Below are 16,453 nucleotides of genomic sequence, written 5' to 3'. Positions count from 1 at the left end.
TTGTGTCTACCTGAGGGGCAGATGGGGCCTCCCTCGGCGATGCAGTGGAGTATCACTTTACATTTCGTGCCCCAGTTTCCGGAGTGGGACTTGAACACCCAGCTTTCTGGCTCCAAGCTGGGAGCTCCAACACTGAGCCACACCTGAGACTGTGGGATGGGATTTTCTGCCCCCATCAGGGCTGGGATTGGAAGTGAGCAGGAGCTAAAAATAGGCCTGGCCCTGCCCAAACCCCTCTCCCACACGCCCCGCCCCACCCCCCCACCCAACCCCCTCCCCACCCCACCCACCAGCTGGCCGGATCCTCTGTTGCATTCCGCCTCAGGGCCACTTTTGGAGAGGCGGAAGTGGGAGCCAGCAGGGCTACCCATCCGCACACTGCGAGTGGCCTATCAGGCTTATTAGGAACCTAACTGAGGCCAGTTAAAGGTTCCTGCAGGCTGCCTGGTGTCATCTTCCAGCAACAGGCCAGAGAGACCAGCACTCCAGGTAGGCCTGGATGCCCTCCCCGCCTTCCTGGGGACAAGAGCAGTCACAGGCCCCATAGTGTTGGCCTAGCTGCAGAATATGTTTTCTAATGTGCACCTTAAAAATATTGAGACGAGGGTGCCTCCATTTTGTAGCACCCTCTCCCTCCTCACAGCCTGCCGCTGTTCTCAATTTGGAAGGCCAACTTCAACCCGACAATCCACTGCCCTAATACCATCCCGCTGCCCATTTTGAACTGAGAAAGTCCAACTTGAAGCACATTCCAAGGATTAAGCTTCCCAATGAAAAAAATACTTCACTCACCTCTTAATTTTATAAAGTGCGCACGTGAGTAAAACAATAGACAGAACTGCTGCCAGCGGTAAAACCAGGAAAAGTAAATTTATTGTTGGTGAGGCGGATGAGTCTTGGGAAAGAAGAAGGAAAGTAATCACATTAAATGGCAGTTATTTAAGGACAAAGCAGCTTAGAAATTCAGGCATGCACATTGATCCCACGGCTTGGCCTGTCATGACGCTACTCAGTGTGCTTGCACATGAGCAGGGGAGAGACCTCATCCTGAGTGAGACACAGCCAGAGTGAGTGTGGGTATTGGCAATCTGGTGCACAGTGGGAATTTGGCGCAGAGTTGCTGTCCAACTTCTTAAATCTTCAGAGAGTGGTCTTGCCCTACTGCAGCAGTAAAGGGCTACAAGGGAGAGAAATGGCGAGTGGATAAGGTTGGGTAAGTATTTACTACTTTTACCGCCTTTAGTTTAAGGTCATTTTGTGGTTTATAGTTTGTATATTCTGTCGTATTGAGGATCAGGAAAGAAGGGCCCGAGAGTAATTGGTTTAAAAGGTTTAATTTAAAGGGATAAGTCATGGCAGGAGAGCTCAAACCCATGGTGTGCTCCTCGTGCTCCATGTGGGAAGCTGGGAACATTTCCAGTGCCCGGGACCAGCATGTGTGCAGGAAGTGTGTCCAGCTGCAGCTCCTGGAAGCTCGGGTTTCAGAGCTGGAACGGCGGCTGGGGACACTGTGGAGCATCCGCGAGTCTCAGAGCATCGTGGATAGCATGTTTAGAGAGGTGGTCACACCGTAGATGAAGGGACTTGAGGAAGGAATGAAATGGGTGACCATCAGGCAGTCCAAGAGAAACAGGCAGGTAGCTCAGGAGACCCCTGGGGTCCTGCTTGCAAATTGGTCTTCCATTTTGGAGGCTGATGAGGGTGCTGGTCCTTCCAGGGAATGCAGACAGAGCCAAGCTTCTGTCACCACAAGCAGCCTGTCCGTACAGGAGGGGAGGAAGAGAGAAAGAGCAATAGTAATAGGGGATTCTACAGTCAGGGGAACAGATAGGCGCTACTGTGGTCGTCAATGTGACTCCAGGATGGTATGTTGCCTCCCTGGTGCCAGGGTCCAGATGTCACTGAACGGCTGCAGGGCATCCTGAAGGGGGAGGGTGATAAGGCAGAGGTCATGGTACATGTTGGTACTAATGACATAGGTAGAAAGAGGGATGAGGTCTTGCATCAAGAATTCAGGGAATTAGGCAGTAGACTGAAAAGCAGGACCTCTCGGGTTGTAATCTCTGGATTACTCCCAGTGCCACGTGATGGTGAGCACAGAAATAGGAGAATAGCGCCGATGAATACCTGGCTTAAGAGTTGGTGCAGGAGGGAGGGTTTTAGATTCCTGGATCACTGGGACCGTTTCTGTGGAAGGTGGGACCTGTACAAGCGGGACGGTCTACATCTGAACCAGAGCGTGACTAACATCCTTGCGGGCGGGTTTGCTAGTGCTGTTGGGAGGAGTTTAAAATAATTCAGCAGGGGGAGGGGACACAGAATGTTAGCAGAATAGGGATACATCATAGTACAGTAAAATAATCAAGTCAGAGGGAGTACAGCTGCATTTAGTTTCAAAGGAGTAAGGCAAGGCTGGATGGCCTCTACTTTAATGCCAGTATTACAGGTAAAATGGATGAGTTAAGGGTGAGGATTGACGTATAGATTTGTGATATAGTAGCCATCACAGAAACATGGTTGAGGGAGTGGTAGGATTGGCAGCTTAACATTTCTGGATACAGAATCTTCAGGAGAGACAGGGGAGGGGGTAACAGAGGAGGAGGCCTTGCATTATTAGTTAAGGAGTCAGTTACTGTAGTAAGGAGAGATGATATATTGGAAGGGGCATCGAATGAAGCTTTGTGAGGAGAGCGTAGGAATAAAAAAGGGGCAGCCACATTTTTAGATGTTTATTATGGACCGCCAAATAGTCAGCGGGAAACTGAGGAGCAAATATGTGCACAATTTGCAGAGGTGTGTAAAAACAATAACAATAGGTTAATTATATTAGGTGATTTCAACTTTCCCAACATTAATTGGGATAGACATAGTGTTAAGGGCTTGGATGGAGTGGATTTCTTGAAGTGTGTACAGGAGAACTTTTTAGGTAAATATATAGAGGGTCCAACAAGGGACGGCGCAGTGCTAGACCTAATTCTGGGGAATGAAGCCGGACAGGTGGCTGAGGTGGTGGTGGGGAAGCATTTTAGTGATAGCGACCAAAGAAATAGACAAGTTGCAAAAAAATGTTTTGGATTTGGGGAGAATGGATTTTAGTAAGATAAGGCAGGATCTGGCCAAGGTAGACTGGGAACAGCTACTTGTGGGGAAATCTACAGAAGAGCAGTGGGGGGGCGTTCAAAAAAGAAATGGGGAGGGTACAGGCTCAACATGTTCCCTCTAGGGTGATAGGAAGGAGGAACAAGCCCAGAGAACCATGGATGACCAGAGATATTCAGGTTACGATGAGAAGGAAAAGAGAGGCTTTTAGCAGGTACAAGGGAAACAAATCAGCGGAGGCATTAGTGGAGTACAGAAAGTGCAAGCGGAGCTTAAGAAAGCAATTAGGAAAGCAAAGAGGGGACATGAGAAAGCTCTGGCTGGTAAAAGCTTGGTCCATTAGGGACCAAGGGGGCAATCTAACGGTGGGGCCAGAGGACATCGGTAGAGTGTTGAACAAACACTTCACATCCGTCTTCACCTAAGAGAATGGGGATGAAGGTATGGATCTCGGGGAGAGAGACTGCGAGGTTCTTGAGAAAATTGATATAGGGAATGACAAGGTATTGGAGGTGTTGGCAGGCTTAAAAGTAGCCAAATCTCCAGGTCCGGATGATTTGTGTCCCAGACTGCTGAGGGAGGCAAGGGAAGAGATCGCAGGGGCTCTGACCCAAATTCTTAATTCCTCTCTGGCCACGGGGGAGGTGCCAAAGAACTGGAGAACAGCTAATGTGGTTCTGCTATTTAAGAAGGGTTGTAGAGATAAGCCAGGGAACTACAGGTCAGTGAGTCTCACATCAGTGGCAGGGAAACTATTGGAGAGCATTCTGAAGGAGAGAATCTATCTCCACTTGGAGAGGCAAGGTTTGATCAGGGATAGTCAGCATGGCTTTGCCAGGGGGAGGTCATGCCTAACAAATTTGAATTTTTTGAGGAGGTGACCAGGTGTGTAGATGAGGGTAATGCAGTTGATGTAGTTTATATGGATTTTAGCAAAGCCTTTGACAAGGTCCCACATGGGAGACTTATAAAGAAGGCAAATGCACATGGGATACAGGGTAATTTGATAAGGTGGATTCAAAATTGGTTTAGTTGTAGGAGGCAGAGGGTGATGACAGAAGGCTGCTTTAGTGACTGGAAGCCCGAGTCCAGTGGTGTACCACCGGGATCTGTGCTGGGTCCCCTATTATTTGTCATTTATATAAACGACATAGGTGACTATGTGAGGGATAGGAGTGGTAAGTTTGCGGATGACACAAAGATTAGCCGTATGGTTAACAGTGAGGTGGAGTATCTTGGGCTACAGGAAGATATAGACGGGATGGTCAAATGGGCAGATAAGTGGCAGATGGAATTTAACCCTGAAAAGTGTGAGGTGGTACACTTTGGAAGGAGTAATTTGACAAGGAAGTATTCAACGAATGGCATGACACTAGGAAGTTCTGAGGAACAAAGGGACCTTGGCGTGCGTGTCCATAGATCTCTGAAGATGGAGGGGCATGTTAGTGGGGTGGTGAAAAAGGCACATGGGACATTTGCCTTTATCAATCGAGGCATAGATTACAAAAGTAGGGAGGTCATGTTCGAGTTGTATAGAACCTTGGTGAGGCCACAGCTGGAGCACTGTGTGCAGCTCTGGTTGCCACATTATAGGAAGGATGTGATTGCATTGGAGGGGGTGCAGAGGAGATTCACCAGGATGTTGCCTGGGATGAAACATTTAAGTTATGAAGAAAGGTTTGATAGACTTGGGTTGTTTTCGTTGATGCAGAGCAGACTGAGTGTCAACCTGATCGAGGTGTACAAGATTATGAGGGGCATGGACAGGGTGGATGGGGAGCAGCTGTTCCCCTTAGTTGAAGGGTCAGTCACGAGGGGACACAAGTTCAAAGTGAGGGGCAGGAGGCTTAGGGGGGATGTGAGGAAAAACTTTTTTACTCAGAGAGTGGTGACGGTCTAGAATGCACTGCCTAGGAGGGTGGTGGAGGCGGGTTGCCTCACATCCTTTAAAAAGTACGTGGTTGAGCACTTGGCACATCATAACATTCAAGGCTATGAGCCAAGTGCTGGTAAATGGGGTTAGGTAGGTAGGTCAGCTGTTTCTCATGTGTCGGTGCAGACTCGATGGGCCGAAGGGCCTCTTCTGCACTGTGTGATTCTGTGATTCTGATTCTGTGATACTAATGTATATTATATTTTGGAAAATATTTTTCTTTTAAAATAGAGGCTTAGTTTGCGGGTGTGTCTTAATTGGATTAAAGCCAACTAATCTGGGTGCTTTGATTTGTACTAGTTTTGATATGTAAACAGAGAGATAGTTTGAATTTTTATTTTTTGAATGGTGCATCCAAGAAGTAGTGTGAAAACTTGATGCCTATCTCGCAAATACCAAGCCATATGTTTATATTACTACTAAAATTGGTACTATGAAAAGGGTTTTATTGTTAAAAGGTAAAGTTCAAAGAAGCTGGTGATACAATGAGAATTTGAATTCAATCAGTGGTGGCAGGTATAACTTCAGTAGTTTTCGGGTGTACAGGGCAGAGGCAATGGAAGAGCAAAAGGCAGCTGTAAGCCTCCAACTGGCTCCACAGAGGAAAGAACCTCATTTTGAATTTGCAAAGTGAAAATGCTTTGCCTGGTGCCTCGTTAAGTCTTTGGGTTGCTGTTGCCCTAATTGAGGTTAGTTTGGGATTTTGTTATAAGTTATGATAGTTGTAATTTGTAGCCATGTGTACATAAATTTTAACCTGTGTAAATTAATAAAGTCTTTCAATTAGTTTAATGTAAAGCCTCAAGAACTAGTGGTCTGATTCCTGAATTTAGAGTTGCATTTCAAACATAACAACTTAAAATTAAAGGTTACGACAGTTGTTTACAGTTTCCCTCTGGGATTTTTAAATAACGCCACTTTCATGGGATGTGGGCATCACTGACAAGATCAGCAATTGTTCCCCATCCCTAATTGCCCTCAAACTGAGGGGCTTGCTAGGCTATTTCAGAGGGCAGTTAAGAGTCAACCACATTGTTGTGGGTTCAGAGTCACATGTAGGCCAAACTGGGTAAGGATGGCAGATTTCCTTTGGAGCATTAGTGAATGAGATTTTTACAAATCAACAATGGTTTCCAGTCACTATGACTGAGACTAGCTTTACGTTTCAGATGTTATTAAGTGAATTTAAATCCCATCAGCTACTATGGTGGGATTTTAATCTCTGCTTTCAAGGCATTGACCCAGGGCCTTTGAATTGATAGTTCAATGATATTACCATTAAGCCACCATCACCCAGCAATAGTAGTGGCCGTAACATTTGCATAAAGCGGTAATGCCTGTTTCAGGTGATGATAGTGCACGCTGACATTTTGGTCTTTAACAATATGATGGGAGTGCGAGGCACCCACTTCCAGTTCATAACGCATGTGTGCTTCCCACCTCCCAAGTTGGAGGCTGTGTAGTGCTCAAGTGGGCACTCCTTTGCCAACTTTCTAGGCCAACATTTACAAAATCAGAAAGCAAAACTCAGAATGCTGTACATGCCTGCACAAGTCTTTCCCTTCCAAATAAGCGTGGGTCCCCACTCACTCCAGTAACTTTTCTTTGCGTACATGTCATTCATTCGGGATCTTAAACGAAAGAAATAGCACTTCGCAAGATCAGCATTTGGCAAAGTAAATGGATGGCTTCGAAACTCTTCCCCCTGCAATGAAGAATAATATCTGAGAGTGACAAGGTCGTCAAAGTAACAGAATCAAAAGTTAAAGCATTTTTTACACCAATTTTTTGTGCCAATCTTTCTCCCCTCTTTCCACGCCTGACACTCGCTTACCAAAGTGAATCTCCTATGGAGAGCTAGAGTTTTTGGGGTGCTCTCTCATGGCAGTCAAAGGAGGCGCTACAAGGACACTCTGAAGGCTTCACGTAAGAGTTTTGATATCAACTTTGATTCCTGGGAGAAGCTCGCCCAGGACCACTGCACCTGGTGCACCCAAACAAAACGCAGTGTGGCTTCCGTCCAAAGCAGGTTCATATCAGGGGCAGAGAGGAAACGCAAGCAGAGGAAATCCTTAGCAGCAATGCCTCCAAAACTCAATTATCTGTGGTATCCTACCTTATGTGCAGCAGAACCTTTGGGTCACAGAATGACCTTAAAGTCACCTGCATACCCACTGGAACGCTACCAAACACTGCAGACGGTGAACATAGTCACCGTCACCTCAAACAGAAGAAGATTGAGGACCTTAAGTACTGGGGTTTGACAGGTGCCAATCACCCTTTGCTACCTTTGTAGATTGACAATCATTTATGTACAAGCTTTTACAGTGAATATTAGTAAGGTATTGGTGGTGGCATAGTGGTAATGTCACTAGCTAATGTTATGGGGACAAGGGTTCAAATCTCACCATAGCAGCTGGTGGAATTTAAATTCAATTAATAAAATATCGATTTGAAAGTTAGACTTGACATGAAATTATAGTCGATTGCAGTAAAAATCTATCTAGTTCACTAATGCCCTTAAGGGAGAGAAATCTGCCATCCTTACCTGATCTGGCCTACATGTGACTCCAGACCCACAGCAACGTGGTTGACTCTTAACTGTCCTCTGAAATGACCTAGCAGGCCACTCAGTTCAAGGGCAATCAGAGATGGGCAACAAATGCTGGCCTTGTCATTAAAAAAAAGGCATTTGAACACAGGATGAAGGTACCTGATAGCTGAGGCCTCTCAAGTTCCCATTTAGCTGCCATACAGATGCACTTTTAAGCAGTGTTTACCAAAAATGACCAGGATTATGAAAGGAAATCCTGATTGACCCTTTCCCTCCCTCTCACTGAGGCCAATTGTATCCCCATTACCATTACCTTGACAAGCTCAGGACAGACCAGGAAGCAAGGGCTTCAAGTCCCGATGCACCACTTCTTGAAGCATGGCTGGACCAAATAGTGAAAACAATGCCGAGACCTCAGCCCACGAGTCCCACCCACAGACTTTAATGAATCATGAGCTGGGAATGTGAAAATCCTGTGATACCTGCTCCTCACCTACACCTACCCCAGAGTTCCCTGTAGAGATATATAAAATTATGGACTAACAGGAGAGAATAACATAGTCATGAAATAACTGAGAATTTCAGACGTTGTTATAATATAAATAGCAGAAGTAAAGTGTCTGTGGGTCACCTTCGAACAACTTGATTAAATTGCGATCCTTATAATGGTTTTTAGATTTTGTAATCCTTCACACCCCTCCTGGCCTGTTCTGCAGTGAATCAGAAAAGATTCTATTGTGTAACATTCAGCTCAGGCAGCAGCCATTGTCCCTGCGCTGGTGGTACTGTAAGACAAGTAATATAATTCAAGCTACCTATTATACGAAGCTCCTGAATTTCAGTTCCAATCACCTCGATGGAAATGAAAATCAGGAGCGATACATAGCAGATGGTTGAATTGACTTCATTCGTTTTACTCTCCTGTTCAAAATCAAAATTAACCTTATTCACCTAGGAACGATTATTGAGGCATAAGGGTTTCAAGAGATATTCAACCCCAGGAATTCTAGCACAGTAAGAGACCATTCAACTCCTCTTGTCTACAATGAATTTAAGCTGCTCTCAGGGGCTGAATTTACACATCTAACTTTTTTTTTATTTTAGTGTGTTGGGCTTCCTCCTCATCCCCATTTGTATGCTTCTTTAGGGAATCATGCAGGGAATAATTATCTTGCAGTGAGGAAGTATTATACATTAAGGGGCTGCTCATTCATTAACACTACGTTTTATCCTAAATCTTTAAATTGCGAAGAAAGGAGTTTCATGTAAATGCATCAACGGAAAATTAAGCCCTATTTCCTGTTTAACGAGAGAGTTTCTGAATCATAAGCACAATGATTAGATCTCAGTCAGTCATGTGGAGTAAGACTTATTCATTTCGATTTAAAAATGTGTCTGATTTCAACTTATCTCACTTTGTTCCATTTCGTGACTCCAGCTCCTATTGTTTAGGTGATTTGGTATCATTTATTTTCATTGTAGCTCATACTCCTAAAGGCTCCTTTATTTTTACATCTGCTTCATGTGATCCTGACTTGCCAACGTTTTCCATGCCCAACAAAAACATTCTACATTTATATAACACCCTTAACATGCAAGAACTCACCATGGCTCCTTAGAGGGTATCTTCCAAACCCATGACCACTACCATCTTGAAGGACAAGGGCAGCAGGTACATGGGAGCACCACCACCAGTTAAGTTCCGCTCCAAACCACTCACCATCCTGACTTGGGTCACTGGGTCAAAACCCTGGAACTCCTCCCTGACAACACTGTGGGTGTACCTTTTCTTTATTCATTCAAGGGGCGTGGGCTTTACTGGCTAGGCCAGCATTTATTCCCCATCCCTAATTGCCCCTGAGAAGGTGGTGGTGAGCTGCCTTCTTGAACTGCTGCAGTCCATGTGGTGTAGGTACACCCACAGTGCTGTTAGGGAGGGAGTTCCAGGGTTTTGACCTACACGACATGGACTGTAGTGGTTCAAAAAGGCAACTCACCACCACCTTCTCAAGGGCAATTAGGGATGAGCAATAATTGCTGGCTTAGCCAGCGACACCCTCATTCCATTAATGAATAAAAAAAAAACATCCCAAGACACTTCATAGGAGCATTATTAGACACAATTTTGACACCGAGCCACATAAAGAGATAATGGGAAGAGGGGACCAAAAAACCTGGACAAAGAGAAGGCTTTAAGGGGTGAGATAGGGAGGCACAGAAGTTTAGAGAGAGAATTCCAGAGCTTAGAGCCTAGGCAGCTGAACGCATGGCCAGGAGTGGATCAAGAAGAGCATGAGGCCAAAATTATAAAAGCACAGAGACCATGAAAAGTTGAAGGGTTGGAGGAGGTCAGTGAGATGGGGAGGAGGATGGAGCCAAAGGCGGATTTGAACACATGGAAAAAAAATTTAGAATCAAGGTAGAAATGAGCTCAGAGCACAAAGGCCTGCAGTATGTAATGCACAAACCTGCCAGTCTGAGTCCATGTTGCTTTTCCATCCCATCTCGTACTGAAGCCATTCTGGTTTCTGATTTTTTGGCACATCCCAGGTTAATGAAACTTCCTCTTTTGCAGTAAGTCTAGCACTCAGGTTTTGTGGTGGACTCAGTTTAACTGAAATCATTAGATTTGTACGAAATTAGAATATTCATAAAATGTAACCTTCACAAAGATTGCACTGTGGAACACAGAATACTCCCTACAAAGGGGGCGGACTTCATTTATCTCAAACTAATCCTCCATATAAAATGTTCTCTCTAAATGTTGCAGTTTAATTAGCTAGTAGATCCATAGTGCTGGCCATTTAAAAATTAACTCTTGGCATATGGCACATCACCAGAAGGCCAGAATTTATTGTCTACCTCCTTGTGCCCTTGGGAACGTGGCATGAACCACCCTCTTGAACAGTTGCCACCCATGTGGTGAAGGTGCTCCCACAGTGTTGTTACAGAGGGAGATCCAAGACTTTTAGCCCGTGGCAATGAAGGAACTGTCAATATATGTCAAAGTTGGGATGAGCTGTGACTTGAAGGAGAACTTGGAGGTGGTAGTGTTTCCATGCACTTGCTGGCCTTGTTCATCTGGGTGGCAGATGTTTTAGGTTTGGAAGGAGCTCTTGAAGAACCTTGGTGCTTTGCTGCAGCACATCCTGTGAGTCACACACTCTACAGTAGGTTGGGCCGGTGGTGCAGGGAATGGATGTTCAAAGCTGATCAAATGGACTGCTTTGTTCGGATGGTGTCATACCACACAGCTCGTGGGGCTCAACAAACTCTAGATGCACTGGTTAACCAGATGCTTGTTACTGATCTACCACACATTAGAATGAAAGCACCGGCAAGATTGGGCACCTGCCCATTTGGCTGATCAATAGCTCAAAGCCATCATGTGCATCAACAACACTTACTCTGTGAGCCATCATTACACAGAAAGGAGCTGACTGGCTCCACATCATTCCTGAATTAACAACTGTACTGAGCATGTGGAATTCACTGATCGAACACAGAAAGATGAAATCTGCACTTTCGAGTACAATAGTCATAATATGGAGCTGAAGCTTTGTTCACAGCTTTGTTCCCCCCAACTACATCAAGCTCCCTATCTCAGCCCCATTGCACAGGGGAAGCAACTGTCTGGTGCTCCATACCTCCCACATGAGGAAAGGGAAATTGGTCCTGGGCTGCTACGGTGACCACAGCACTGGCAGAAACCTGAGAGTCAAACCAAGCCAAAATCTTTGTCAGAGAGATGCATAGATAGATTGCCAAGAAGGCTGGCAAGAGGTGATGGAATTAGTCCCTGGTATTCATACCCGCTTTGAGAAAAAGCAATTTTCTAGTGTAAGTAGATCAAGTGGCAGATGCACTGAAAATTTTATGTTTAATAATTCACATTAAGAAGAAGGGTTACTTTGTGCAGAGATTGCTAGAACAATGAGTGACAAAGAACTTTCCTGTCAAAATGTGAGCAATAGGCTACTGGTCTCTTGTTCGGCATATAACCTTTCCTTTCTTTTTATTCTGACATGGGATGTGAGCATTGCTGGCAAGGCCAGCATTTGTTGCCCATCCCTAATTGTTCTAGTCTCCTGTAACCTCTCTGTATTCACTCCGGATATAGTGCTTTGGTATAAATGGGATTAACAACGTAGACAATGTTTCGCTTGGTTTTCTTGCAGTGATACTTACTTTTGTTTTAAGAAAGTGAACAATGATTGCTGCTACAAGTTCACTTTGAGTAGGCAGGACACATAATAATACCCAAATTCCACCCAACTCCCACCAACAAACATTGACAGCAGTGTGTACCAACTACAAGATGCACTGCAGCAACTCACCAAGGCTCCTTAGTCTTGTGCTAGTGCCAGAAAGGTTAAATCAAAAGAATATTTTGACATATTAGGAGACTGAAGTTAAGACATAATCATATTATTCAAGGGGAAATTAAGTAAACTCTTGAAGTAGAAAGATATAATGGAATGTAGAGGGAGAGAGCACAGAAATGTTAGCAGTCAAGGAACATTGCAACAGCAGCCTGAACAGCCTCCTACTGCATTGAAAGTTTTATTATCATAGTGGCATACTTAGTCAGAGTTTGTGGTCCTAACTTCTCTCCTGTGCTAAGAAGTAGAAATTAAGAAAGACAAAAAAAAAAACAAAGTAGGAAAAGAAGAGAGTCTCTGAATACAACAGAGCCGGAACCATTGATGTTGTACAGTACAGAAGGAGACCGTTCAACATATCTGGTCTACGCTGGCTCAGTGCTCAAGCAATGGTCTGCTGTAGGCACATCCCTCACCCTCCTGTCCAATTATATGTCCTCTGCCACCAAACATGCCAAGGTGGAGGCACAAGATTACACTGATAGTCTAAAAAGTAGAGCCAGGTCTTTCAGGAGTGAAATTAGGAAACATTTTTTCATACAAAGGATGGCAGAAATTTGGACCTCTCTTCCCCAAACAGCAACTGATGCTAGATCAATTAGTAACTTTACAACTATGGCTGATAGATTTTTGTTAACCAAAGGTATTAAGGAATATGGGGCAAAGGCCCCATATTCATAGTAATGAAGTTGTTCGTAGATCAGCCATGATTTCATTGAATGGCGGAACAAGTTCGAGGGGCTTTTTAAAAATTCATTTAAGAATGTGGGTGTCACTGGCTAGGCCAGCATTTATTGACCATCCCCAACTGCCCTTGAGAAGGTGGTGGTGAGCCACCTTCTTGAACCGCCGCAGTCCCTATTGTGTAGGTACACCCACAGTGCTGTTAGGGAGGGAGTTCCAAGATTTTGACCCAGCGACAGTGAAGAAATGGCAATATATTTCCAAGTTAGGGTGGTGAGTGGCTTGGAGGGGAACTTCCAGGTGGTGGTGTTCCCATCTGTCTGCTGCCCTTGTCCTTTTAGATGGTAGTGGTTGTGGGTTTGGATGGTGCTGTCTAAGGAGCCTTGGTGAGTTGCTGCAGTGCATCTTGTAGTTGGTACACAATGCTGCCAATGTTTGTCAGTGGTGGAGAGAGTGAATGTTTGTGGATGTGGTGCCAATCAATGGGCTGCTTTGTCCTGGATGGTGTCAAGCTTCTTGAGTGTTGTTGGAGCTGCACTCATCCAGGCAAGCGGAGAGTATTCCATCACACTCCTGACTTGTGCCTTGTAGATAGTGGACAGACTTTGGGAATCAGGAGGTGAGTTACTTGCCACAGGATTCCTAGCATCTGACCTGCTCTTGAAGCCTCAGTAGTTATATGGCTAGTCCAGTTCAGTTTCTGATCAATGGTAACCCCCAGGATGTAGATAGTGGGGGACTCAGCAATAGTAATGCCATTGAATGTCAAGGGGAAATGGTTAGATTCTCTCTTGTTGGAGATGGTCATTGCCTGGCACTTGTGTGGCGTGAATGCTACTTGCCACTTGTCAGCCCAAGCCTGTATATTGTCCAGGCCTTACTGCATTTGGACATGGGCTGCTTCAGTATCGGAGGAGTTGCGAATGGTGCTGAACATTGTGAAATCATCAGCGAAAATCCCCACTTCTGATCTTATGATGGAAGGAAGGTCATTGATGAAGCAGCTGAAGGTGGTTGGGCCTAGGACATTACCCCAAGGAACTCCTATAGTCATGTCCTGGAACTGAGATGATTGACCTCCAACAACCACAACTATCTTCCTTTGTGCTAGGCATGACTCCGACCAGCGGAGAGTTTCCCCCGATTCCCATTGACACCAGTTTTGCTAGGGCTCCTTGATGCCACACTCAGTAAAATGCTGCCTTGATGTCAAGGGCAGCCACTCTCACTTCACCTCTGGAGTTCAGCTCTATTGTCCATGCTTGAACCAAGGCTGTAATGAGGTCAGGAGCTGAGTGAGCCTGGTGAAACCCAAACTGAGCGTCAGTGAGCAGGTTACTGCTAAGCAAGTGCGGACTGATGGCACTGTTGATGACCTTTCCCATCACTTCAGTGATGATCAAGAGTAGACTGATGGGGCGGTAATTGATTGGGTTGGATTTGTCCTGCTTTTTGTGTACAGGACATACTTGGATAATTTTCCACATTGCTGAGTAGATGCCTATGTTGTGGCTGTACTGGAACAGCTTTGCTAGGGCTGTGGCAATTTCTGGAGCGCAAGTCTTCAGTACTATTGCCAGAATATTGTCAAGGCCCATAGCATTTGCAGTATCCAGTACCTTTAGCCGTTTCTTGATATCCCGTGGAATGAATTGAATTGGCTGAAGGCTGGCATCTGTGATGCTGGGGACCTCTGGAGGAGGCCGAGATGAATCATACTCGGCACTTCTGGCTGAAGATTGTTGCGCATACTTCAGCCTTATCTTTTGCACTGATGAGCTGGGCTTCCCCATCATTTAGGATGGGGATATTTGTGGAGCCTCCTCCTCCAGTGAGTTGTTTAATTTTCCACCACCATTCACGACTGGATGTGGCAGGGCTGCAGAGCATAGACCTGATCCATTGGTTGTGGAATCGCATAGCTCTGTCCATCACTTGCTGCTTTTCCTGTTTGGCATGCAAGTAGTCCTGGGTTATAGCTTCACCAGGTTGACACCTCATTTTGAGGTATGCCTGGTGCTGCAGGAGGGCATCTCCTACACTTGTCATTGAACCAATGTTGATCCCCAGGCTTGGTGGTAATGGTAGAGTGGGGGATATACAGGGCCATGAGGTTACAGATTGTGGTTGAGTACAATTCTGCTGCTGCTGATGGCCCACAGCGCCTCATGGTTACCCAGTCTTGAGTTGCTAGATCTGTTCGAAATCTATCCCATTTAGCATTGTGGGACTGCCACACAACACGATGAAGGGTATCCTCAATGTGAAGATGGGACTTCATCTTCACAAGGGCTGTGCAGTGGCCACTCTTAGCGAAACTGTCATGGACAGATGCATCTGCGACAGGCAGGTTGGTGAGGATGTGGTCAAGCATGGTTTTCTCTTGTTGGTTCCCTCACCACTTGCCGCAGACCCAGTCAAACAGCTATATCCTTTAGGAGTTGGCTAGCTTGGTCTGTGGTGGTGCAACTGAGCCACTTTTGGTGATGGGCGTTGAAATCCCCCACCCAGAGTACATTCTATGCACTTGCCACCCTTGGTGTTTCCTCCATGTGGTGTTCAACATGAAGGAGCACTGATTCATCAGCTGAGGGAGGGCAGTACGTAATAATAAGCAGGAGGTTTCCTTGCCCATGTTTGACCTGATGCCATGAGACTTCATGGGGTCTGGAGTCAATGTTGAGGACACATGGGCAACTCCCTCCCGACTGTATACCACTGGGTCGCCACCTCTGCTGGGTCTCTCCTGCCGGTGGGACAGGGCATATCCAGGGATGGTGATGGTGGTGACTGGGCCATGATCTGTAAGGTATGATTCTGTGAGCTTGACTATGTCATGCTGTTGCTTGACTAGTCTTTGAGGCAGCTGTCCCAATTTTGGCACAAGTGTCCAGATGTTAGTCAGGAGGACTTTGCAGTGTCGACAGGGCTGGGTTTGCAGTTGTCATCCCGGGTGCCTAGGTTTCATTCCTTTTTATTGATTTTGTAGCTAAATGGCCTATTCCACTTACTCCGAGCATGGCTACATATTGGGTCAACAATATCAGTGGTTTTATCTAACTGAGCCAAGAAAGCATGAGGAAAAGATCTACTGATATGGGCAAGTACCAGATATTGTACTAGGCAACCAACGTGCAGTGTTCTGCAGAAGCACAGGGTGACAATTGATGAAAGCAGAATGCCGGGTTCTAGCCGAACGTTAGATGTGTTTGGTTCCATGGGATGGTACCAGGTGAACACAATGAAGCATACTTGAGAAGCCTAAGGTAGAACCCTTGGAAAGGGAGGGGGCACTATACAAAGTGTCAAGTGAGGAAAAGTTATCACAATACAAAGGAAGATAGATGGAGCTCAAGGAGAGATTCTTTAGCATGGAAAGAGAAGGTCGGGTATAGAAGAGTGAAAACAGAGGATCTAATGAAGCCACAGTCAATGAATCAGGATAGGCTGTCAGGGCTATCCGACATCAGCTCAATCAACAATATGATTCAAAGGGATAGGAAAAGGAAATCAGCAGAATAGCCTTGAGAGAATGATGATGTAAAACGACTGAGAACCACAATGTAAGAAGAAGTGCACTCATTTCAAGATATATGTTTGTTTTAAGCATAGACTTCCTCTTAGACTTTATTACCCCTTTAAAGAATTTGTTTTAGGTGTTTACCTATGTTCCATAAGCATTCACATGGGGCAGGATTTTCCCCCCGTTGAGGGGGAAGTTGAAGTGCGGGCGCGCGGAGGTGCGCCTCCGATAGGCACCACCAATTGGGGACGCACCGCCATTTTACGTGGGCGGGCCAG

General features: G+C 45.5%; 1 protein-coding gene across 1 annotated transcript in view; it reads right to left on the bottom strand.

Annotated features, from left to right (window-relative positions):
- Positions 1–16,453, bottom strand: part of LOC144682606 (cytokine receptor common subunit gamma-like) — a 47,504-nt gene that overhangs the window by 16,019 nt on the left and 15,032 nt on the right. Inside the window, exons 6-8 of the mRNA XM_078545096.1 lie at positions 10,055–10,200; positions 6,578–6,737; positions 793–895 (exon numbers count right to left, since the gene is read on the bottom strand). Coding sequence (XP_078401222.1) covers positions 793–895; positions 6,578–6,737; positions 10,055–10,200 — 409 coding nt within the window. The remainder of the gene's footprint in view (positions 1–792; positions 896–6,577; positions 6,738–10,054; positions 10,201–16,453) is intronic.

This window comes from Cetorhinus maximus, chromosome 7 (assembly GCF_964194155.1).
Source record: "Cetorhinus maximus chromosome 7, sCetMax3.hap1.1, whole genome shotgun sequence".
Classification (NCBI taxonomy): Eukaryota; Metazoa; Chordata; class Chondrichthyes; order Lamniformes; family Cetorhinidae; genus Cetorhinus; species Cetorhinus maximus.
The sequence above is the reverse complement of the archived record's forward strand: the minus strand, read 5'-3'. Positions and strand labels throughout refer to the sequence as shown.